This window comes from Fusarium musae, chromosome 7, assembly GCF_019915245.1.
Source record: "Fusarium musae strain F31 chromosome 7, whole genome shotgun sequence".
NCBI classification, from domain to species: Eukaryota; Fungi; Ascomycota; class Sordariomycetes; order Hypocreales; family Nectriaceae; genus Fusarium; species Fusarium musae.
This window is the reverse complement of record NC_058393.1, coordinates 2,323,876-2,348,673: the sequence shown is the minus strand read 5'-3', so window position 1 is coordinate 2,348,673 and position 24,798 is coordinate 2,323,876. Positions and strand designations below refer to the sequence as shown.

The following is a 24,798-nucleotide window of genomic DNA, read 5'->3' as shown; positions in this document are numbered from 1 at the left end:
TCTCTACCTCCAGGGCGTATTCCATGTTCAACCTGTGATTTCAGTCTACTGCCCTCAGTAATCAACGGCTGTTCTCATTATGTATATCCCTTCCATATAGTATACTCCCTTATCTTGATTTCGTCCCTCATAACCCCAAATTCTCATTATCTCCATCTCATGCCCCCTCTAAATGGTATATCTATAGCGTGGACTCTCATCTCCAAGCTCAGCCAACTCATCCTCTCCCATTCCTCGAAACTTGTCATCCATTAGACCTCCCTGTCGTCGTTCATTCTCTCGTCGGTACCACCACAACATAAAACCATAAATTACGGTGCCGAGAGCGACCATGCTGAGCGTTACAGCATGTCCGCGAATATATCGAGGCTTATCCGAAGCAGGACTTGTCAAGGTTAGCGGAACCCATAACATCAGTCAATATCAAGACTTACTAGATGAATGCAGACATGATGCCTGACGCATTACCCCAAGTCAACTGCATACCCGTACCAGTAGTACGCTTTCCGTAACGCGGCGAGTTTGTGGGCAACTAGACAACTAAGTCAGCTCACTACAATTTACCATCAAGGCTACATCAATTTACCCAAGCCAGTGGCAAGCCCACAACAACGTACAAACCCCCAGCTACCAGGAAGCAGCCAAAGTAATGAACGCCGGAAGACACATCAGCCAGCAGGATTGCATATCCAATAACGCTGATGACTCCAAAGATCACACAGAAAAGCCCACGCTGTTGAAGCTTATCTGAGAGAAATGCGGTAGACATGTACGCCGCTGCACCGAGGAAGTAGCATGGCACGGTGAGGAGCTGTGTCTCTGCAACCGTCCAATCACCGAGATCCCTGATAATGGTCGGGAGGAAGGTTGAGAACCCTGCGGTTGTCAATCAGTGGACCGAGCGATAGGGCTGAGGGATATCGAAACTCACCATACAACATAGTGTCGACGCCAAACTGCGCAACACAAAACGCCCAAACCTTCCAGTCCTTAAAGGCGCACATCATGTCCTTCTTGCTGAATTCCCGACTGGAAGCCGTGTTTCCGTACTCACGGGCGTGTCTAGAACGCATAAGCGCCCTTTCGTTCTGGTCGAGGAAGTATGCTGTCTCTGCATCGTTGGGCAAAGCGAAGTATGTAACCACACCAAGCAAGAAACTGGGGATTCCTTCAATGATCATGATCCATCGCCAACCGCTCATACCGTGGAGGCCATCCATATGTCCAATGCCATATGCTAACAAGCCACCTAGAGCTCCAGCGACTGCAGCGCTGACGAACAGATAACCCACGCGAAGAGCAAGTTCTCTCTTGGTGTAGAAGAAAGTGAGATACACCGTCAAGCCAGGGAACAGGCCTGCTTCAACGGCACCAAGGAGCAAACGGCAAGCGATCAAAGCACCGTATGAGTTGACGAGGCCGGTGAGGGTGGCGATGATTCCCCATGCAGCAGCGATGAAGGCGATCCATCGACGAGGCGTGAAGAGCTTAAGGACAAGGTTGGATGGAACCTCGAAGAGCAAGTATGTGACGAATAGAATGGACACAGCAACTTGGAACTGGTTCGACGAGAGGTTCAGATCCTCTTCGAGTCCGTAAAGTCGGGCATTGCCAATGTTGACTCTATTCGTTTTGAGTTAGTCATAGGGACTTGGTGAGTGAGTGAGCTGTGTAACTTACCTGTCTAGGAAACTGAAGAGGTAAAGTACCATTACAAGGGGAATGATGTAGAAGTCCAGCTTCGCAACAAGTCTCTTCTCATCAGCAGCTGAGATGGAGTCAGACTCATCGCTCAGACTGTGACGCCTGGGCGTACTATCTTGGCCGTCTTTCGAAGCCATACTAATCATCTCTGGAGGAGTCATGAGTAAGAGTCTTTGGTGAGGATTTTCAAGACAACTCACAATCCAACAAAAGTCGTCCCAGTCTCTCTACTTTATAGCAAGAAACAAGAATCCCTGCTCGATACAACCAAACGAAGGAAGCAGATATCCAAAGATGATAGCGAAAATGGGGGAAAATACCTCCCACTCACGACAATCTTTTGAAAGAGTAGGCGTGTTCTTGGCAGTTCTTGGCGCATGAGAACTTGTAAAGTGGAGGATAAAGCAAAAGATAGACGGAATGGAAGAAGAAATAGAAAAAGGCAAAAGGACCACAAGAAGAATATAGTACGACACTATTCAGAATTTTTTTCGTAATAGCTCCGCTTTCAGAACAAGATCAGGTCAGGTCATCCGAAACTTCTCCGGTTGTACAAGAGTGAATTGAGCCGAGTAGTCGCTTGTTAATTCCCTCGTAATGTAGTAATAATATTATAGAATAAAAAGATGGGATGTGCCTTAAGGTGTTTCGATAACCAACAGGAAGAGTGGGTTCGACCTTTTTTGTTCTAGAACTTGTGGCGACTTGAGCCAATGAGGTCGTGATGAAAAGAGCGAGAGAGAAATAGAGTTTAGAGTAAAGTTAATGATGATGAATTAAGCTTGATGATCGAATTCCTCGTTGTAATCTCGTTGCTTGGTTGAAGTATTTGTCTCCCTGCCAAGCACATGTCTTATTCTAGATGCGCGACATCAAGTGGCGTCACCGATAACGGACATTATCTGCTGACTGAGTCAATCTATCGAACGGATAAATTCATTAGAGTTGAAGCTTAATTTATCAGCGGGAATAATATTACGTTAAGAACGATACCGAATACGTTACAACGTTGGACCTTAAACAAACAACAAACACATAAAAGCAAAATAGTCTCACACCTCAACTACACAGAGACTGGTTGACTTTGAGATAGATATGACCAAGATACTTAACATAGATCCCAGACTGTCAGACTTTAATTCTTTTTTATTGCATCAACATATCTAATCCACCTCAACACCTCAAATCATCCACGACTCTCTTGAACCCAAAATGGTAGCAATGGAAGATATACAAGTCATGCAATGGGAGACATCATCTCCCGCTCTTGTTCGCTTTACCGATGTGTGATCTCGTCATACGCAAGGAAAAAAAAAGTAAGGGTTTACAATATGTACAGTATCTGACATTAATTATTTCCCCTCCCTCTAGCTACAAGGGGGAGTCTCATCGAATCTTGAAGTTTTCCTCATCCATCCATTCCCATTACCAGTGACCACTGTACTGGCCAACTGGCAACCTCATCGTTTACCTGTAGGGCTGCGCGGGCATCTCGTAAACGTTCTCAGGGGGTGCTGTTCCACGAGCGCTTGAAACCTGGTTGCCATCGATCTCAGCAGCATCATTTTGATGCCACTTGGTGGCAGCGCTGTCACTGGCCAGCTCAGCTGTGTTGGCAGGGCTGTACATCTCAGCAGCATTGTGGTTGGGAGAGCCGCCCGCAGGGTGTGCGTAGTTGTTCTCGGGAGTGGTAGCTGAATAGGCCTGGTCGCTACCAGCAGTGCGGGAGTAGTTGGTCTCGGGGCTAACGGGCATGTAGCTGCGGCCGAACTGCTGGGGCTTGGCGAAACCGGCGCGTCCATCGCCAAGAGCAGTACCACGGTAGCCCTCAGACTTGGTGGTGTTGCGGCTGGGAGCCAGAGTAGAGGCGGCGGCGGTTGTCTGGGACATGTGGGGGCTGGTACCAGCGGCACCACCACCACCACCACCACGGCCACCAACAGGAACCTCGGAGGCGCCAAAGACATCGTCGTACTCGGCCTTGTTCTTAGCATTGCGGCGCTTGCGAAGACAGAACCAGATGAGACCAGCAATGACGGCAAGGCCAGCAACACCAACACCAGCACCAATTCCAGCCTTGGCACCTGTAGAGAGGCCTCCATCGTTGCTGTTGCTGCTGCTGTTATTATCAGAGCTGGCACCGCCAGTACCGGAAGGACCATACTCTCCAGAAGGAGCAACAGTCGCTGTGCGGACAACGCCAGTGGTCACTCTAGTAGATGTGACAACAAGGGTGCTGGTGACAGTGACGGTGGTACTAGCACCTGCTTGCTCGGTCTCGGTGATGGTCTTGGTAACCTTGGTCTGGCTGCTGACGGTGGAAATAACGGTTCGAGAAATAGTGTTGAAGACAGTGGTATCGGAGTCGCCGCCGCCCTCAGTCACAGTAACGGTGGTGGTGGAGGTGGCACGCTTGTGAAGACCTCGTCGGAAGGCTCGGAGACCGTAGTGTTCGCCCTCGATTTGGGCGTTGAAGTGAGGAGGAGCACTGGTGGTAGTAGTATAGGTAGGCAGAGCAGGGGCAACGAGTTCAACACCGCCAATGGTTCGAGGGGCCAAATCAAGGGCACGCTTCTCGTTGGCCCACTGCGTAGAGGTAACGTAGGTCGTGGTCGTTGCGGTCTCAGCGTCGCTGCTAGTAACAGTCTTGGTATCGAACGCAGTCGCCGTAACGATAACAGTGGATGTAATTGTCTTCATGACAGTAGTCTGACGGCTCACGGTCTTGGCATCGGCATCAGTGACAGTCACCGTCTTGGTAACTACGACATCCTCAGCTGTGGTTGAGCCTCCATCGGAAGATCCATCAGAAGTAGATCCGTCAGCGGTACTAGAATCGTCGGTAGGTTGGGCGGCGGTAGTAGGTTCTGCTGCAGTAGTGGCAGCCGAGTCGTCGCTCGTAGGATCGGCTGCAGCAGTACTCGCGGGAGAGGAATCGGTTGAGGGAGCGGCAGCAGAGTCGGAGTTGGAATTTTGGCGGGCAACGAGTTGAGTGGCCTCGGCTCCGAGGAGCATGCCCAGAAGCAAAAATCGTCGAAGCTGCATCTTGAACGGTCGGTGTTGTCGTCAATTCAATCAAGCCGTCGATATAAGGTGATGGTTGACGGCGGGTAAGGAGACGAAGGAGTACCCGGGAGGGTTCGGCACAAGGAACGACAAATCCAATGAAGGAAAAGCAGCGACCGTCTCAAATAAAGAAGAGGTCTCTAGTGTCTCGTGTCTGATAGGGGGAGAGGGCGCAAGCGGTGGTAAAAGTCGAGCAAAATGTCGCTGGATTATCTCGGCTTGTGCGATGTGGATAAGGAGTACGAAAGGCACGCGCGGCAGCAAACAGCGAAGGCGCGTGAAGTAAAGCAAAGGACAAAAAAGGAAAAAGAATAGAGGAAGAAGAAAAAAGGGAGATAGTAACGAGTGTTAGAAAACAGTAGGAGCAGGACCAAGCAGTATTCTAGTGAATAACTACTCGACTCGTATTGTGTTAGTTTGGGTGAGACGAGAAGGAAAACGGAGGATGAAAGAAGAGGCGTAGTAAGTTTGTAGTAGCAGTGCGTGCCAGTTGCTACAGTCAGTGAATGACCAGAACGAGAGACGGGGGACCCAGGCTCGTGATGAAGGGGACGACGGGAGGGACTGGGAATGAATGGCGCGGGAAGAGCGGATTTGCGCGACGCCGGCCACACTAAAAATTTGCTTGCTGCAGCGAGCGAGTTGCGTGTACAGTACAGTACGGGGGGAACGGGCTCTAAAATGTAGAGGGTACTTAGTGGCGAAGTACTGAATCCTTGCACTTTTGACAGCGAACTCCATGCATTGATGACTGTTGATTGGGGGAGCCACGATTTCAGTTGACGAATGACAATGTTTGGATTGTTACAGTGAAACGGTCAACGGTTTACCGATGATAAGCAATTATACAATATTAGACGTCAAGACGGGAGAGGTGATATCAACAGTGAAAAAGCCTTTCTACAGCCTCATTTCGAGGCTCGACGGTGCAACACGTTCGTGGCATGCTGCCCGGGATTGACCTCGCAATTTGTACAGCAGACAAAATGGGCATTAGAGCCCCTGGCCAGGTACCCCTTACGGCCTAGCTCGTTTGTCATGGCGCTGCACCCCAACTCCTTTGAGATTGTTAGTGTTCTATTTACGAGGTATACACGATGCGCAAGTAACGTGGACCTGTCGTCAATGCATCTCCTGCTGATCTTTACAGAGCGAGGCAAAAACGTGACAGATGCCCAGAAATGATAATCGCCTGTAGTTTCGAATAACCAAGCACCAAGAGTGACGAAGAGGATTTGATGGAGGGAATTTTTTCACAATTTGAGACTTTTTTTTTCTTCTAGCTTTGGTTGCTGCAGACTATCGACAGCTACCATCCAACAGGGAAGTGGCGCGAGAAGCTAAGAAAGAGGCGTTGAACCGTTTATGCTTGTGTGTTGCTTGTGTGTTCCTGAGTGTGCATTGATTGGATTGGATCAGTTTGATGCTACCTCGACTTCTCAACAGTATACGGATAGATAAAGTAGAGATGTATCTGTAACTGTCAAACTGGGAGCACAAATTGAATGTTCTAGTGAATCTAATCTAATTCCAATCACATGGCACTCGATCGCCCTGACACTTTGAATGACATCAATCTCCCGAGTGGTCATGAGTAACAAAGTCCCAGAGCAGTTCGTATTTTGGCAGGCTAGCGAGGTTCCAGCGGACTTCTGATTGAAGTGGCCTGTACTAGCGACGCGGCGGGGCGGGGCATCCACTGAAGAAATGACGGGCCCGGGTCCAACGAACGAGGCTCAGCGACTCGGGCACCTACCTCCCTCAGGGTCTGACCCAAAAATGGAACCCTTCTGCCATCCAATTTGTTTCGATTTCCGTTGGGTCAACCACGGAATTGGATGCTAGTCACTCACTGTCATTGTGATTAAGCTGAGATAGAATTGACAAGGGCTTCGAGTCTTATCGAGGCCTCTTCTTGATTAACTTTCCGAACCCGATACTGACACGGTCACGATCACTGTTAATTAGATTTTGAGCGTCAGATCTTCAGGGTCTTTATCAACTAAACTCTCTCTGAATGGATGGATGGTTGCATCGGCCTGACCGTCAGCACAACTGCACATGGACACATGCATACGATACATGCAACATCCATAATGAAATACAACCATGCATCTTAAAAGCCTTTCCCGTCTCTATATCGGTGCATCCCTCTCCCTATCATATCTCCAGCCACTCGGCCGGTCTTGATACAATTCGAACACGTTGCTGGGTCGTGAGACATGCACATATCAGTCGTTGTCTAAAAATGTTATTTTCGACTCTGCATCCCACGTCTAGACCCTGCATGAAATTCTTGGTCATGGCATGTTGTCTCGGTCTCTGATTACTGACGCTTCAAATCTTCGGTGAATCAGGCATTGTCCGAGATGATCAAGATCGAGCGGGAGCATCACTCTCATCTGCCGTTACACCCGCAACTCTGAGTAAGAATCGTCTTTAGGATTCTATATTCAAAACAGTCATCTGTGGCTATAGGATACTTTCCAGGCTTGTGAAACGTTTCAGACGAGATCTGGGTCAGATGTGGCATGGATGGAATGCAGAGTCCAACGTCAGCACTCCAAGTGGTCAGTTTCTTCAGCTGCGCCTCGATTCAATCACGAGCTTTGCACTGCGCTCCCCATAACAAATGGAGTACAGTCCTTAATCAATAGTGGACAGGAAATATGCGGCTGGTCTTGTCAAAAAAAAAAGTTATATTGGTTGGTGAGATGCAACATCTGTTTCTATGGTATTAAAATGATAACTCAACGAGAACATAGACCAGGTATGGATGGTCTTGCAGTAAATCTACCCCATGCGTCGTGTTCCTTTTACTATTACAAACTTGACTATCCGCTTGCCTAGACTTGAATGAAATTGGTAGAGACAAAGTTTAGAAGTTCTCCTTGCCCCAAACGAAAGAGAATCTGCATCAAGTTAGCCGAAGTTCTGCTCCCACATATCAATGACAGTATAGAAACTTACCCAGGCTCGGTGTACTTGTTACAATACGTATGCAGCGAACTTCCCAAGCCCTTGGGTCCACAGAAGAACACACCCGCCTCAGCAGGACTGTGCAGCTTCCTGATACCTCTAAAGATCATATCCCAGTTGGGTCTGCCAAAGTTTGTCGGGCTGCGCAGACCAGTGATGGTGTCCTTATCGGCGTTGGCATCGTTGATCATAATGTTTGTCGCATCGTCGGCCTTGATCTTGGCTGTGAGGTACGTGTGAATCTCAATACGGTGGTCCAGATCCTGCGCTTCGACTGCCAGAAGCAGTGAGCGGAACCACTCGAAGGAGTCAAAGTCACGGCAAATCCAGAAGAAGTAGACCTTGGCTAGGCGTGTCTTTTTCTGGGGATAGTTCATTCGGTACCAGATGGACTTGAGGATGGAGGCGAACGGTGTAACGCCGATACCTGCACCAACAAGCACCGAAACTTCGTACTTGAAGACATCTTCGGAGGCAGAACCAAAAGGACCGTCGACGTAGACTCTGGGGAGAACACGGCGGATAGCTGGATCGATCTCGGAGTCGCGTCCAGTCAAACCAACGACTTTGCTAGAATCGTTGCCACCGGGTTCCCTCTTCTTGCTCCAGTCACAACCCAAAGCCTTGGAAAGCTCCTTGGTGAAGTCACCCACGCAACGAATATGGACTGAGATGTAGTCCTCCTCGGGGGCACTGGTCAAAGTGAAAGGATGGTACTGCCACAGCGAGACGGCAGGGCAGCACAAGAATATGTACTGTCCAGCTCGCGTTTTTGTGTGCTCCTTCTTCATCTGGATCTCGCAAACATTGCTGGGATGTTGAATGACCTTTGTGATGTATGTCCTGTGACGACCTCGCACCTCGCGTGCGATACGCTCGGCCAGGTAAATGAAACCGCTGTACATCCAGTATTGCCAAAAGACTCCAACCGCTGATGCGCCAACACTAGTGCAGAACGGTGCAACGTCTGGTTGAATCATGCAGAAAGCTCCGTGGATAGACCAGAAGAAGAAGAAAACGATGAACATGTGGTGAGTATACCAGAAACGCTCAAAGTTTGCTCGTCGAGGCTTCTCGGTCGATGTGAGAACCATACCCATCAGCGCAATAAGCATAACATAGCCAGTCCAACCAGGTCCAGACACAAAATTGGCAACCAACCAGCCGTAGATACCAAGCTTGTACTTGATGGCGACCTGCGCAAAGTTATTCCAGTGGGCAATGGTATGAACCCAAGACCAGAAGACGATGGACCATGCGGTGACGATGTGGAAGGTGATGTTCTTGTCGAACTGGAGGATGCCATTGAGAGGTGTCTGTCGAAGGAGCGAGATGAGGGTTCGAGAGACGGGGAAGAGAATGATGGCGACGTCGACATGAAGGACCAGAGCGGCTGAACGAGCTATGACGAAGGTGAAGCCGAAGAGCTCATTGGAGGACTTGAGACTATCTTTTTGAGAGTAGTGGACGCATGCGAAGGAGAAGATGAGTGCGTGAAGAAGCATAAAGACAAAGACGAAGCTGCAGTATGTTAGTCTGAATCACTCACTTCACTGTAACGTGCCAGCGGACTCACAATCTTCGATAACCCTCGTTGATCATCCAGCGATCAAACTTTTCTCTTGACGATAGTTCCTGTTGCTTCTCTTGGGTCATCTCACCCGATAGCAGCATTCGCGTTAGGGGAGTCCATCGTGATCGCTCTGAGGGTTTCTCTCCCCAATCCTGCATCTGATAGCTCATCTTGAGCGAGGGTGAGTTGAGTCGGTTGGGTCAACCGACTGAAAATTGTCCGGTTGTTCCTTCGATAGGTGTTGGTCGTCGTATTGCCGCTCCTCGTTCCTCGAAACCCAATCAATAACCACCCTGAACGATAGTGTCGATTATTCAGAACCAGCTGAACAGTAGAATTTCCGTAGCCAAATGAAACAGTTTAAATAGTATAATATAGACAAGAAGTAGAATAAATGCTGTCTAGAGCCTCAAGATCAAAAGAAACACAACTTCTCATCGAACCATGACTTGTCGACAGAAAAAACAAGAGAGTGAATAAGGGAGAGAAGACGAGAGGAGGCAGGGCAAGGGTCTAAAGAAGCGGAAGAGGAAAAAGGGAAATTCGAGCCGTCGAAACTCGAGGGGCCCTAAAACATGAATGAGATGATTTTATTTGCGTGGTCTCTCTTGTAGAGGAATAAAAACGGAGTTTGGCGACCGGACTTGATACCAGGCACAGACGGCGAGTGTCCGGGGTTAGCGCTTGGCATGCACCTAAAGATTCTAGCGAGAGGCTGTAGAGAGTAGATTCACACAGACTCGAGTCGAGATGTGGGAGAGCGAGACGTGGGTTTGGACAACACGCCATTTAAGGAGTTGTCATGTATCAGGCATGGTTCAACCGATCGGACTCTGCCTCAGGGGCTGTAGTATGTAGTCATGAACTTTTACAACTGGCTCTGCTCTATCTGAGTAATGGTAGTTATTCTTTGAGTTTTTACTAGTTATTGTGACTTTGAGAGCCTCTCGAGTGAAATACTATTTAACAAGTAACTCTCCGTCTGCATCTCTAGCAGAAGCCAGCACGAGTCGTTCACTGTCAACCCAGCAATTGTAGTCTGTGATTGGCCATCGTCAACGCTTGTTCTCGTCTGAAACCCCGGTGTTACAGGTTTGACAAGACTTTGGCCCCCCTGGCATGTCGCACCGAGAGTGGGGCAAAAGACTCTAATTCTCGACCCATGAATGGCACGACCATTGAGGCACCTCAACTATTCGCACGATACACAGCAACAGCTTCATTGTTCAACTGACGATTGTGATGCTATCGAGATGATATTGATGAATGAATCTTTCTATATGACTTGCCCAGTAGTGCTTGGCTGTCTTATCATTCCCCTGCAAGTCTATCATTATCTATCCCATATAATGACATGACCCTTGAATGCACAAGCAATTAGTTGTTTGGATATCACATCTTGGCATTATCACTATCCCTTCTCATATAATAGGACATCCAATACAGCGTGCGTACATCAGTAGCTATAACAGAGCAACTCTTTAACTTTCCTCTATACTAGATCCCAAACACTGCTCCATAGTCCAAGAGCCGCTCTTAAACAACCAACCCCCACTCATATCTATCTCAGAAACAACGGAATATATCAAATCTCTGCCTATATCACATCGTTCCAGCTTTGTCTCTGCCGCGTTTCACTTCTCTTCCAAGACATGTGCCATCTCCAAGCACATTCGTCATCATCATGGCCTATCTGGACAGCTCGTATTTCCATACAAACTCCAACTATCTAACGAACCAATCTCATGCGACTTCGGTTTGGTATTTCATCCACAACTTCCACAGATTCTTCACATTACCTATAGAAACGCTCTGGACCAACTGTAAGTAAATCTCCCTTGTGATCTCCATCCTGATCTATGCTCGATGAGCCCCGAGTTCCTGACCACTAGCGCCCGTCATATTACCAGTCATGTCAACCAGCCTCAATCCTGTCGGCGCCTAATCACACCCATCTCAGCATAAGTAGCCGCCAGCTTTCACCATGATGTATCCTTTGTGTGCGGATCGCCATATGCTGGCGCTTCATCATCACCCATTAGGCCATTACTTTGGAGTCTTCAAATCAAACTTCACAATGTCACCGAGATTCGGAATCAACACAACAGAAGCACCGAAGATATAGCAAATAGAGAGACAAATTGTATACGCTGCTTGTTTCTGGATGCCAAAAACACATCGTCAATGCAAACCCAACATCCAGCCGCATGATATCCCTGCCTAGACTAGTCTGTTTGTCTGGAGTTGTTCCCCCCCTCAGGTCGCTTCGTATCGTCGCTCATTGCCTAATAATCGCAATCAAAGCCCTGGTTCAGGCAAAGCACCCATGTAGGTATCGCCGACTAACAGACATTTCGCAACAGCATACAAAGCTTTCACTCGTTCGTTTCACGTCGCTTCATGATAGGGGAGATGAAACCACCCCGAGTCTAACCGCACCGGCCCTGGTATTCGCTCTAGATTGCATACTTTCGAGTCCACTCCCGAGCTGTGGCCTCGTATCGGGGTCGGTCAGTCTTGTAGACATGGGCAATCTCGGGCACAAGAGGATCGTCAGGGTTGGGGTCTGTCAACATCGAGCAGATGGACAGAAGGACTGGTATATACGTAAGCAAGAGGCCTAGGCCACAAGGGTTCTCACATCAAACGTACCTTTAGAGATGGTCAACGCAGGACTCCACTGGTCACGCAGAATATCCAGGCAGATGCTACCATTGGAGTTGATGTTGGGGTGGTAGATGCGGGTAGTGAAGTTGACCTTGGGAGGCTTGAAAGGGTAGTCGGTAGGGAAGTGAATGGCCAGGAAGAAGACACCGCCGGAGTATGGAGAGTCACTCTGTGAGGTCGGGTCAGCCACTTTGTTCTTGTGATTGTTCGTTGGATGCAGATGCAGCTGCACCGGCGTGCGGCTGAGGGCTTCACCACACCCGTGAGCCATCTCAGCAGGCAGCGCATCCAGAAGCACAGGAGAAGTCAACTTACAGGTCCCATAATAGTAGCTTGCCAGTGGAACTATTGAGATTCGTTAGCCGTACGTTCAAAAATGATATCTCGTTCGTCCTGGGAAGAGGTTTGCGGCAGCCATGACGCCTTTGACAGCCACGTGGTTGTCAATGTGGGGGAGGGGTGATGCCTACCAAATCCTCGCCGACAGGGCCGGCAGAGCAAGAAGAGGGTGGATCTCTGCACGAGAAAAGTCAGCACAAGTTCATCAAGAGAAAAGAGCCATGATGTTTTGAAGTCATCGAGGGCTTTGGCATCGCCGGTCGTCACTGAGGACCCCGCTTACCAAGTGCCCCCACCTGACGTCTTTGGGCATTCTGGTTGACCCCTCAGACCTGTGAAGAGAGTGAACTTACCGGCCGAGATCAGTGAGCTCCTTGTTAATGCGCTTAAGAGCCATTTTGTGATATGTAGAGGGGGTATCTAAAGAGTTTGTTGCGAGGTATCGCGGTCGTTCTAGGTTGGACAAAGACGTTAGTCGAAGGGTTGCAGAGCAGGACGAGCGGTCGGGAAGGAAGGTTTCGAAGGAAAGGACGCACAATAACGATCGATGTAAAGGATCGTCCGGGGTAGAAAACAGTGCACGGAGACTGTTTTACGATGGATGTTTGTGGTAGAAAGTTGTTTGGAAAGTCGGAGTATGTAAGCGTAAAAGAAATTCAGTCGAGGCTGAAGAAAGTAGGAGAGAGAGGCGGGATTTGGAGGAAGATGGTTCGTTCAAATGGGGGGTAGGGAAGAAGGGGAAGGAGGGTCAACAAAGACAGAGAGACCCAGAAGCGGAGCAGGAGGGAAGGAAGGAAGCGGGTGAGTGAATGCGTGCGTGCTGTGCTGTGCGGTGCTGTGCTGGTACGTGCCCGGGTGAGTTAGTGACTGGACTGGGCTGGCTTGGACTGACTGGAGAGTGGCTGCGCTGGCACCTGCCGCCCAGACGAGACCAGACGGGAGTGGCAGCCCGAAAAGTCAGTGGAGGATTTTTTTAGGCCCTCCATCGCCTGTGACTGGGCCACAGCTGACACCGCCACTGCGTGAGGGCGAATCAGTGTTTAGCGGTACCCGAGCACTAACAGTTGGCTACAGATTTTTACGTTGGGCCCTGATACAGTGGAGGGCACCCGTAGCGGGCTTGGCTTTCATGAACCGTACCTAGCCTGATTTCGATGCTTATTTACTCATGACAATAAGATTATACAGCATTCACGAATCTGTACTCCCTTCAGATTTGGGCATTCAACCTCAGGTTCAGCGCAAGATTTGGCAGCGGTGAGTAATACTACTCACGTGGCGGTCGAGGCCAGCAGGGGAAAGTTTGAGAGAGTACCTACAGCACCTATCGACTTTTCGCCTTTGCCATAACTTCCAGATGCTTCCTCATAGTACTTGACCACACGTTGACTCATGATTCATGTAGTGATTATATATACAAACTTGAGCTAGCCTCCCTCTCCATTATTGCCACGGGAATGACGGCAGGAATTCAGATGCATACAGTACCTGAATTAACGCTGCCGAGCCCGGCCCCGGGACCGGAAGCGGACGCGGGACTTGACGGCTTCACTTGGTGGTCGATAGTTGCAGTCACACCAAGTACACAGTTGTAGCCACTTCGCACTGGCCAATTTAATGACAGTCCCACTAGAGACAACGACGTCACTGATTCTAAGGTGAGGGCTCAGTTTGGTAATAATCCAGGCCGAGTGGGTATTAATCACCAAGCATCTAAGCCCACGACTTCAGAGCAAGAACACTTAGCAAATGATATTCTCGTGAACTGTCTTTTGTCATTCGTCCAAGTCATGCTACTGTACTGTTCTAAGGCCATCTAAGCCAGATTAAACGATTGGCTAATGTCCTGCACTGGAAACCGTATGCTTGATTTCCAAGCATCTATAACACGGGTATGAACCTCAATGGTTATTTTATATCACCTCCTGACCAATCACTCCTTGTTTACACGAATGCCTGAATACCAGTAATAGCACGTCCCAAGATAAGGCCTGCAATATGGTTAGCAATAATCACGCCCGTCATACAGGTAAACTCACTGTGAATGTCACTCTGGCCCTCATAAGTCTGTGTCACATAGAGATTCGCCACATGTCGGCCAATCATGTACTCATCACTCGCAGCATTGCCTCCAAAGATCTCCTGGAGGACTCGTGCGTTTTTGAGGGCCGTATCGCAGTTCTGTCGCTTCACCATGCTGATCATCTCGGGCGTAGCCTTACCCTCGTCCTTGAGACGGCCAACCTGGATGGCGGCGAGTGTGCCGTAGGCGGCATCTGTTGTCGCGTCGGCGAGCTTCTTCTGAACGAGTTGGTACTTGGCGAGGGGGTTGCCTTTGAATTGCTTGCGCTCGAGGGCGTATGTTCGGGCACGGGCGATGCAGTCCTCAAGAGCACCCATGACGCCCAAGGCAATGCCGTATCGAGCGTTGTTCAGGCAGCTGAAGGGGCCTCTTAGGCCTTCAACGTCGGGGAACATGTTGACATCTGGCACAGGACAGTTGTCAAGATGGATCATGCCAGTGATCGAGGCTCGAAGACCATTCTTGTCCTTGATAGCTGGTGTCTCGAGAGTTCCTGGTGGGCAGTCCTTGCGCTCCACCAAGAAACCTCGAATCTTGCCTGTGTCTTGCAACTTTGCCCATACCAACAAGACATCGGCGATAGGGCTGTTTGTGATCCATGTCTTTGAACCGCTCAGAGAATAGTAGCCCTTCTTGGTGGGATGAGGCTTTGCCACTGTCTCCATGCTTCCAGGATCACTGCCGTGGTTAGGTTCTGTCAAGCCAAAGGCACCGAGGAGCTTGCCCTTGGCCATCTGAGGTAGGAACTTCTCCTTCTGCTCTGCAGTACCGTGCTCAAAGATACCACCCATCACCAACGAAGACTGAACGGACATTCCAGATCGGTAGCCGCTGTCCACCCTCTCCACAGCTCGTGTGATCAAACCACCAGCAACAGAGGACACGCCAGCGCAATCATATCCCTCGATCGTAGCGCCCAGTAGCCCAAGCTCGCCCATCTCCTCGAGTATCTTAGGATCGTAGGACTCGTCGCGATAGGCCTCTATAAGACATGAAAGTCAGTGTGGCGTTTCTGGATGTCGAGTTTGAGACAACTTACGTAGAACGCGGGGTAGCAATTGCTCTTGGCAGTATCTCTCTGCAGTCTCGCCAATTGCACGCTCCTCTTCAGTCAGGAGGTTATTCGAGGCCAAAGGATCCTCCCAGTTAAAGGTAGGTCCAGATGCCGAGGCAAAGGTCCTTGTGGCGCATGGTCGCAGAGGAATAGCAGCTCTTCGAGCGCATTGTCTGAGGATAGGGCGAAACATGGTGAGAAAGGCGATTTGGATAGGGAGATGTGTTATGGGTCAGACCAAGATCTCGAGGCGCGCTGAGTAGTTAAAGATACAGCATCTCAGGCTTGAGTTGACAGGCAAAAGGGCGCCGGCAATTGAAGCCCACCAGATGAAGTCATCCGACGCGAGCCGGAGCCGTGATTGTCACTAAAACCCCAGCTTTTAGACCCCGGAACCGAGGCAGACAGCGAAACTATAGCCAATTGGAGTAGGTGATACTTGAAATATGAGAATCATTATCCCAATTTGGATTGTTTCGGGTCCAAGATGGTCTTGCCGATAGATGAATCGGTGTCTTTTGATTGAATACCGATCAACTCAAGCACAGCCAAAGCTTACTACGTACCCAATGATTCAATGATCCATGGTCACATCCAATGATCGACAAGAGTTGCAGACCAGCTGCCTCGGATAGGAAATCTCCCCTGACGCCTCGTTTCTCAAGATTACAGTGACATTGGCATTATGCCTCTTCAGTCTTTCCTCTGGCCTCGCCGTTCCTCGCCATGAGACTCAACCGATCGAGGTCTAATGTTCCCAAGGCTATCCCCGCTGCCGCCAACTGGCGAGTCCCTTCTTCGCCCTCCACTACCGGAGCCGAGATGACCGGCACCGAATCTTGGGCTGATGAGATACCACGATTGACCTCAGAGTCGCGTGCCCTTCGTCGGCGTTCTCTACCAGCTTGATATGTTGAACCGTCTGCTGATTCAACTAATGAAGTTGATGATATTGATCGACTTGATCCAAACGGAGATTCCTAGGGTTGTGCTCGTCGAAATCGATTCTCAAGACGGTGCAGTATACCTGTTGGCGTTGCTGGTTGAGATAGAGGACTGTGTTGGTAAGGGCTATTTCGAGAACTTCTTGAGCCTGGCGCAGAACGCTGTATTATATTGTGTTAATTCAGCGTCACACCCACCAGACAACAGTGAATCATTACCCATGGATGATTGTCTAGACATCCCAGTTCCGGACAAGAATGCATCGCCTGTTCCTGGCTCATCAAGTTGAACGAAGGCCCATGCAATGCAACGTCTATATCTTCGGATCCGCATTCGATCTTTCGCTGAAGCATTTTCGTGGTATTTCCATGCCTCGACGCGTGATTGTGATTCCGTGCTCGGCTCGCTCCGAATCCAGGTTTAAGATAGCCACACGCGATGCCTGTATCTTCCTTTGTTGGCTGTATTATCTCTCCAGGCAGAGAGGAATCCATCTCTAATAACATCGGACCGACTTGAGCACACATCACATATTTCACAAAAGGCCAGCGAGGGAAGATATGATGGGATAATGGGGTGATGAATAAGGTCGGTATATCGTGATATGAGGGAGATGTAGGGTTCCAATATCACATCCGCAAAGACATTTCCGCAGCAACAAAGTGAGGAGCCGCAATCTTGTGCTTCTAGAGCCTCGATCTGAAAGCCGTTCCTGCTTCTCGGCGCTTTATCCCCCGAGGAAGTGCATCGTCAGTTCCTTTTCATGAGCCCCATGACACGGGGGTTGAAGTCCGTCACTTGCATTTTATCATGACTTCTCGGCTAATCGGGCTGATGCATACGACACAAGGCAGTAAATAAAGGAGAATCCATTCTGCCTCTATAAATCTCTTTTGACTGAAACAGTTGATGTTGCCTTATCTTTAGCTTATACAATGGATGGATCGCCCGGGCTAACGCACATGACCAGGGTCCTCCGGCATTCGGTGCTTGGTCAACTAACTTCAATCGCTCCCTCGATACAATATCATGACCCTTATCAAAATACTGAGAGCAGAATGGCTGCAGATACAAGTGACTTTCTGCAATTGATGCAGGCCATCAAATTGGTGAGTCCATCGCTTATCAGAAGAGCCCTTGGCTAACACGATGCAGGCTGCTCACAAGAACAGCTCCAAGCTCGTCCGTGCTTGGTTCTATGTGCCACTCGGCATTACAATAATACTCGCTATCAATTTTGGAGTTGATTCAATATTCTACAAATTCAATGTTTCGTTTCCTGCTTCTGTTACCTGCATGATGTTGCTCTTCTTTGCTCTTATCGCAAGTGAGTCATTATTGGGTACTCACAAGACAAGAAAGCTGGTTAATATCATTGACGTGCCCGTAAGCCATTGCTATATAGTTCAATAATGAGGTTACCATGTCTGATATTTCTAGGCTGGCTGGTCGCTTCGATGGATGGGCATCTTCTTCACGCCGTCTTTCGTTCTGTTGCCTCTCAGTCCACCCATTGGCATCGTTGAAGTCATAATCATTATTGCAATATTTGGTATGTCACCGTTCGAGAACACATATAGACCTCTCCCTGACAAACCTAGTCATTGGCTTCTTTATCATGATGGCTATGGCAGCTTGGATCACCCGCAGCCTCCAACTTGCTCTTGGTGTCTCGAGGCGTTCAAGATCTCAACGCGCTGAAGAACTCGGCCGTCAAACACCAGATCTCTCAACGGGAGATGTCAATTCTCCCGGTATATCACGTCACACGAGCGTATCTCGAGCTGGCTCTCAAATACCGCTTATGTCTGTATCCGCGCCGAACTCGGAGCCAACGTCAGCGGCGCCTTCACGACCACAGACTCCACCTCAATTACGGCTTCAAGAGCATCACTATGCAAATGGTCAAGCCCCAGTGAATGCCGTTGAAGCTCTCAATCCGACGACCGTTCTCACACAGATTCCTCTGCCACCGCCAAAGGCTGAGTTGTGGGCGGCCCGTATCTCTGCAAATCTCGATGTGGCGATCTTCGTAGGACTGTTTGCCTTTATCGGCATTCCTCTCTATTACTCGACCGGTTATGCTATGCCACTTCACCTTGCCGTGAATGTCCTCGCCTGGTTCGGGGCATTGTCAGTTGCACCCAAATGGAAAGAATATCTTCATCCAGTCTTGGTGTCGTCTCTTGCAACAGTCCTTGTCATATGGGCACTTGCTGCAATTCGCGGTGATAGCTTGACCACGACACTTCACGCCTACCGCACGGGCGCAAAGTATATACAGTTATGGCGCAACGCAACGTCGAAGCAAGATCTTCTCCCCGGCGCCGGTGACGTTTTCGGCACCCTTCTCGACGCCAGCATCGTAGCCCTCGCCTTGCCCATGTTTCAGTACCGACGAGAGCTTCGTACTCATTTCATCTCCATTGTCATACCCAACGTTGCAATCAGTGTTGGTTCGCTGCTCGCATACCCGCCCTTGTGCTACGCCTGCGGCATCTCGGCAGCCCGCAGCCTCGCTTTTGCATCCCGCAGCCTGACGCTGGCGCTCGCTGTCCCCGCGACTGTGAACCTAGGAGGAGATGTTAACACTGCTGCTGCATTGGCCATCATCAGTGGCATTTTAGGCGCTGTGCTCGGGGCGCGCATATTACGCTGGCTGCGAGTGCCCGAGGACGACTATGTGACCCGCGGAGTGACACTAGGTGTTAACTCGAGCGCCATCGCGACTTCAGTCTTGTTGCGGACGGACCCTCGAGCTGCAGCCTTGTCGAGCTTGTCAATGAGTCTTTTTGGGACTATCACTGTTTTGTTTACTTCAATACCGCCTGCGGCGGCTTTTGTACGAGGGCTTGTAGGCCTGTGATCCCTCGGCAGGGACCAGATCTGACGAGGCATCCTGCTATCAAACACTTGAGCCATATAGAATAATAAGCAACATTTATTTGAGATCGTTTGGTACCGAGTGTCACAGACCCGGCTAGGAGGTAAGAAAATTTAGGATCTTGACCCGAAGCGATGAAAATATTTAGGTAGATCTCGCCTATGCTTAGGGAACTTTTTGCTAAGTGTATTTGGACACCTTATATTAAGGTTTGATGTTTTCTTGCTCCTTGAGGCCCGGTGTCTAGAATTATATCAAGAAGCATAAGCACAAATACTATTCAATCTTCATATGGTAGCCAGGGGAGGAAAGGAAATCCAGGACCTAGATTCTAAATGACAAAAGGACTTGTGTGACTTGGCATAAGTTTAGGATACCTTTGCTAAGTCTAGGTAACTTGGTATGAGTTTAGGACATCCTTTGCGGAGTTTATTTGGATCTCTCATATCAAGGTCCCATGTTTTCTTGCTTCTCGAGGGGTGAGTACATACAATCCCTCGATCAGGTATAGTTAGTACGATTCGAAACCTCGGTAATGCAGTTACATGTGTAGCCAGCACTACCGTGCTTGTCGCATTAGTTCGTTCGTGTACACCGTCAGTTTACATAAGGTCTCATGACAACGATAACTCCACACGACGCCCTGTCGCGTGGCACATGCAGCAGCATGTCGTTATCGTGAATTTATTGAATAGCAGTAGTGTTGGTAATCATGGGTATAGTAGTAGTGAGAATACAAGGACAGCTCAGAAATGAAAGGCTGCTGCTGTCGTCAAACGCAGAAAGTAACTCTTATGCTCCATCTAATTCGTGTACCAAACTGAAACTGAGCATCATGCCGTGAACGCCGCCGTTAATCGTAAGACCATGAGTCGTAAAGCGTCGAAATGTTATCGAACAGAAAAAAATAGTGGGCGGTATGGCCTCATTGTATGAGTTCCGGCTTTCGTACGGGTATAACGATCCCGTAAGAGCCGAGTTGCAGGCAATGCCATTTTGCCCTTGATAGAGCCTGAATGCCTCTTGATAAGTATGTCAGTACAGGATTGTCTTGTTTTTTTTTTCCCCGGATAGTGTAAGCAGAGCTTACCATCCTATCTTACAGCTGGTAGGGTACCTTACAGATGACTTGGAGGGTTGAATAATGCCGCATTGGAGCTCTGGTGCGTCACTTGCTGAAAGCCCGGTTTAGCCTCACGGTCATTTGGCTCCTCTGCTCTTTTGCATCGCTGCATACACCGCACTCGCCGCTGACTACGGTGCCAGTTACGCGTGAGACGTATTTGCCACAGACGGTGAGGCAAGGTGATGTTCCTACGGGTTGTTCGCCGACGCGGCGGCCGCAGGCTTGACAGATGAGAGTTCCGAGGTTGGCGTAGCACATTGTGAGATTGGGTGATGAGTGGAAGTGAGATTGATTGATCGAGTATCTTATGAGAGAGTCAAAGTGAAGAGGGTCGAGACAGCACGGGTGAGACGGTAGAAGAGACAAATAGGCATGTAAATGTAAATGAGTCTTTAGATACAGAGATGGGGTCCAACAAGAGAAGGAAGAGAAGACAAGACAAGAGAGATGCTGATTAAAGAGGATTGTGGTCAAGGAGAATGCCGAGATCTATGGGGAAGGGCGAGTTTAAGTATTTGCAGAGAAGAAGGGAAGTTGATGTTGTTATAATAGCGAGGGAAATAATGTTAGAGGAAGAGGAGGAAGAGGAGAGGCAGACGAAGAGGACTGAGGTAAGATAAAGGCGAGTGCTACCTTGCTGGGTTGTTTAAGAGGTACTATACCTACCTCAGATAGATTGGTAAATGCACCGAGAGAGCATTGCATTACCGTGGGAGAGGGAGGGCCCTTGGGAAGAAGAGAGCGTACGTGACACAAGCTGAGCTGTCGTGATGGGGACGTCTCCATCCATCCATCCATCCATACATGATACAAGGTCCCTCACTCACTTACAGCTTGTTAGCTCTAACTTAGTTGTACCTCGCTCGACCCGTTTGACCCTTTGAAGAAGAAGAGGGGTCGCTGTCGCTGTCGCTGTCGCCGTCTGGATCCATCCAAGTGGGATCTGTTGCATCAACTTGCTAGTATATACCGCCTGTCCATTATGGTATGGCATATGAACCAGGTACATGGTATTAGTCACCAACTCATAAGAACCTAGGGACAGACAGTTCCGTTAGCCTAGTACTGTAGTATCTCGATATCTTTAAGCTGTATAAAGTGATAGATACCTAGGTATGTACATATGTCGTGCTTTGACCCTTCCCCTCACCGACTCGCCTCATCGAGTGGACGACGATACCTTGGTTGGTCTTTGTTGTAGCAGAGGTACCGTCCGCACTCTCGCGTGTCGGTACCTTTACAGTAGCTGTGAAGATCCTTGTCCCTGGCAGACCTTCTCGAAAAAAAGAACCCTTCCATCCCGTGCGCCCTCTGGCAAAATTCCCCTAGTCGCAGTGAAGATCATTGCCCCCAATCACAAGCCACAGAGAGGCCCCCCCCCATCCCCCCTCTCACCACGTTGATCATGTCGCCCAATACGACATGACGGAGTGAGCAGACAACAACATATATGTACATGGAAAGGAACAGAATAGGATAGACAAATAGTAAGAGGTTAATTAGAGTTCATAAATACTCACAATAGATAATATTGTGCTCACCCACTAGCAACAATTACACTTTTCATGGTCATATGTTTCAACTGTCACGGATCCTTCGGGGTTCTGACGCCAAACTGCTAAACTGCTAGCTCATGACAAGGGTCTCCCTGACGACTCATATCTAAGTCCATCGGTAGTGTGTGTGTGTGTGTGTGTGTGTGTGTGTGTGTGTGTGTGTGTTGTGCTGTGTACTGTACTGTATGTGTCCTGGTGGCTGAGTAGAGGCGAGCACTACACCAATACGGTCATCCAAGAGCACGGCAGAGTGCATACAATCCTCAATTCTCATCATGATCGTCAAACATCACTTCCATTATGCTAACTTCTGTCTCTGGCAACTCAATCAACTCGCCATGCTTGACATCATGATAATCATCTACAACACCTTTTCCCATACATATAAAGTAGAACAAAGACCAACCACACAACTCTATCGTGCCAGAGTCCTGTCCATCAAAACGCCCGCATAATGTCACATCCATACATATTATGTTCTGTCTTTCTTTCTTTCCTTCTTTCGTCCGTCCGTCCTAAGCTCCCACTCCAGCAAGACTAAAGCTTCGACTGCATGTCGCCACGCTCTCCTCTTTTGTACAACCATCAACGCATTCCAACATGCTTCCATTCACTTTCATGTATGCATCTCCTTCGTATGTATACGTGCACCTCGTCATCCCAGTTTCCCCCGCAGGGCGTCCACCTCTCGTTGTAGGGCGTCCAGGTCAGCCAAGATGTCAACACTCTTCCCTGGCTCGTTTGCCGATTGCGGAGATGTGGGACCCGAGCCGACTGTCGCTGCGACACTGTCAGGCTCCTCCTCGGCCACTTGACTCGATCCAGCCTTCCCTACACCATCAAGACTCGTCCTCCGAGGTCCATCGACGCTGCCACGGCTGCTGCCTCGCTGCCTTCGAGGTGGTGGAGGGGGTGCCATCTGATTATGAGGTTTTGCTTCGAATGAGATCCGCCGACTAGTGCTGTCAACACTTCTGATACTCGCAGGTCGTCGGACAGATGTGTTTCGCGCAGGTGGTGGTGGTGGAGCCCAGGATTTCGTTGCCGTCACGGGCTGATGTGTTCCTGATTGCGTACCTCTCGGTGTTAACTCGACTGTGGAAGATTGACGCAGCTGTGATGGCGTGGAGGTGGTGCTCATATCGACATCCAGGGATGGAGCCGGGGATGATGACGATTGGCTCAGATACGTGAGGCTTGAGGCCACCCCCAATGGCACCTGCATCGACTGTCTCGAGGTGTGATGAAATCTTGGTGGTGGCGGTGGTGGAGGTGCTGCTGCATGTGAGTCACGTCGGTTGTGCTCAGGTCGGGATCTTATAGATGATGACCGTGATAAGTTCTCTTCATTGTGCACAAATTGCTGCTGTGTCAAGCCTAGACCAGACGCATAGGTCTTGCTCTCTCCTCTCGCGTGACCTCGTCGAGGTGGTGGTGCAGGAACCGCCTTTCGGCTGCCGCCTGATGGTTCTGGCGATGCTAATCCCACATCACCTTCGGTCTCTGGAACTTTGCCAGCTGCTTCACGGTCAAACGGCGAGTCGCCCCCTTCTTCCATGCTTCTTCTCACTGGCGCGGGCGGAAGCGGTTTGTTCATATCTGATGACAGTGTCGCAAGAGGTTCTCGAGATGCTTGACCAACCAGATCCAGCTTTATGGACTTGCCATGTCGCGAGCTAGGTGGCGGCGGCGGTCTCTTGCTGTTCTTTGAGCTCAGTTGAGCAGAAGCGCTTGAGTCAGAAACGTTCTCTTGATCAATATCGTCTTCCGGGGTATCCGAGGCTTCTTCAGATATGAGAGATGCTTCTTGGAGTGCATTCTCGGGGGCCGATATATCTTTGGAATCATCATGTGAGATTCTTCGGAAAACAGACGGTCTGTCTTTTGTGTTCTTGGCTGGTGGCAGCATTGACTGTCGGATTTTCGGCGGCGAAGACTTGTCCGACTCCGTATTACCCGTCATCAGTAATCGTTTGAAAGAATTGACGTCCAGAGACCTCCTAGCTGTATTACCAGCTTTGAGCGCATGGCCTTCTTCTTTGCGCTCATGCTCAAGCTTTTGTTCTGCGACGGGAGAATCAACACTGCGTAATGTCTTGCTGAATGGGTTTCCTATGCCCTGACCGCCATTCGGAGCATAGCCACGGGCAGCCGCAGCTACCATTTCGCGGTCGCTATCGTCGGTAGACGTCGCATCGAACGGATCGTCCTCATTTTGTTGGTTCGCAGTGTGTTGCGCTATAGAAGGTGCCGCAAATGCCCATTCGGGAGAGTCGGGAGACAGCGGCGGGGGTGATAGTACGCGGACTTTTTTCGTAATCTTAGATTTCGAGTCAATCGTTGAAGAGCCAACTTGCTGGAAGCTGGTCGGAGGCGGAGGAGTAGGTGCTGTTTCAATTTGATCGAGAGCAGGGAAACGAGAAGCAGCGGAGGATGTTGAGTTGGGAAAAGAAGCTGAGTCTACCGTAATGGCGGCACTCTTGCGAAACGGATTAGACGATGCCATAGCGACTAGATTTTCTGCGCGATCAGCTCAGGTGATCTTTTTAGGCGTGTCTCGTCTCTTTCTGCAATAGTTCGAGCTTATCGTCTGCGTCACGGGGGAGATGGAAAGGTGATTCTGATGCGATAATAGGTCAAGGCGCATGCAAACAGAGACTGCCCGCCATCTTCGGCACAGCCGGGCAAGAGCTTGGGTTGGTGGCCAAGACAGGAAAACCGAGTGGAGGAGATTAGGCGGCAATGGAAGTGATAATAACAGCGCAGCGTAGATGAGACAGAACAAGACGATGGTGGATTTCTTGAGGTTAACGAAGCACAGT

At 49.5% G+C, this 24,798-nt stretch overlaps 7 protein-coding genes across 7 annotated transcripts; 1 reads left to right on the top strand and 6 right to left on the bottom strand.

The window, feature by feature from the left end:
* Positions 1–168: 168 nt before the first annotated feature.
* J7337_009879 (uncharacterized protein) lies at positions 169–1,865 on the bottom strand (the record flags this gene model as incomplete). Its single annotated transcript, XM_044827474.1, has 5 exons — positions 169–385; positions 435–532; positions 587–876; positions 932–1,623; positions 1,681–1,865. 5 exons carry the CDS (start codon positions 1,863–1,865, stop codon positions 169–171), a joined length of 1,482 nt encoding a protein of 493 aa, XP_044678068.1.
* A 1,306-nt stretch (positions 1,866–3,171) lies between these two features.
* On the bottom strand, positions 3,172–4,749 carry J7337_009878 (uncharacterized protein; the record flags this gene model as incomplete). The annotated part of the gene is made up of 1 exon (XM_044827473.1): positions 3,172–4,749. One exon carries the CDS (start codon positions 4,747–4,749, stop codon positions 3,172–3,174), a length of 1,578 nt encoding a protein of 525 aa, XP_044678067.1.
* Positions 4,750–7,648: 2,899 nt separating this feature from the next.
* Positions 7,649–9,492, bottom strand: J7337_009877 (uncharacterized protein; the record flags this gene model as incomplete). The annotated part of the gene is made up of 3 exons (XM_044827472.1): positions 7,649–7,682; positions 7,741–9,270; positions 9,326–9,492. 3 exons carry the CDS (start codon positions 9,490–9,492, stop codon positions 7,649–7,651), a joined length of 1,731 nt encoding a protein of 576 aa, XP_044678066.1.
* A 2,286-nt stretch (positions 9,493–11,778) lies between these two features.
* Positions 11,779–12,725, bottom strand: UBC1 (Ubiquitin-conjugating enzyme E2 1; the record flags this gene model as incomplete). The annotated part of the gene is made up of 5 exons (XM_044827471.1): positions 11,779–11,918; positions 11,975–12,158; positions 12,305–12,334; positions 12,460–12,505; positions 12,682–12,725. The coding sequence occupies 5 exons, from the start codon at positions 12,723–12,725 to the stop codon at positions 11,779–11,781; spliced, it is 444 nt and encodes a 147-aa protein (XP_044678065.1).
* Positions 12,726–14,272: 1,547 nt separating this feature from the next.
* J7337_009875 (uncharacterized protein) lies at positions 14,273–15,658 on the bottom strand (the record flags this gene model as incomplete). Its single annotated transcript, XM_044827470.1, has 3 exons — positions 14,273–14,319; positions 14,368–15,393; positions 15,451–15,658. 3 exons carry the CDS (start codon positions 15,656–15,658, stop codon positions 14,273–14,275), a joined length of 1,281 nt encoding a protein of 426 aa, XP_044678064.1.
* A 1,810-nt stretch (positions 15,659–17,468) lies between these two features.
* J7337_009874 (uncharacterized protein) lies at positions 17,469–19,276 on the top strand (the record flags this gene model as incomplete). The annotated part of the gene is made up of 4 exons (XM_044827469.1): positions 17,469–17,519; positions 17,566–17,796; positions 17,851–17,962; positions 17,991–19,276. 4 exons carry the CDS (start codon positions 17,469–17,471, stop codon positions 19,274–19,276), a joined length of 1,680 nt encoding a protein of 559 aa, XP_044678063.1.
* A 3,355-nt stretch (positions 19,277–22,631) lies between these two features.
* Positions 22,632–24,482, bottom strand: J7337_009873 (uncharacterized protein; the record flags this gene model as incomplete). Its single annotated transcript, XM_044827468.1, has 1 exon — positions 22,632–24,482. The coding sequence occupies one exon, from the start codon at positions 24,480–24,482 to the stop codon at positions 22,632–22,634; it is 1,851 nt and encodes a 616-aa protein (XP_044678062.1).
* Between the last annotated feature and the right edge of the window lie 316 nt (positions 24,483–24,798).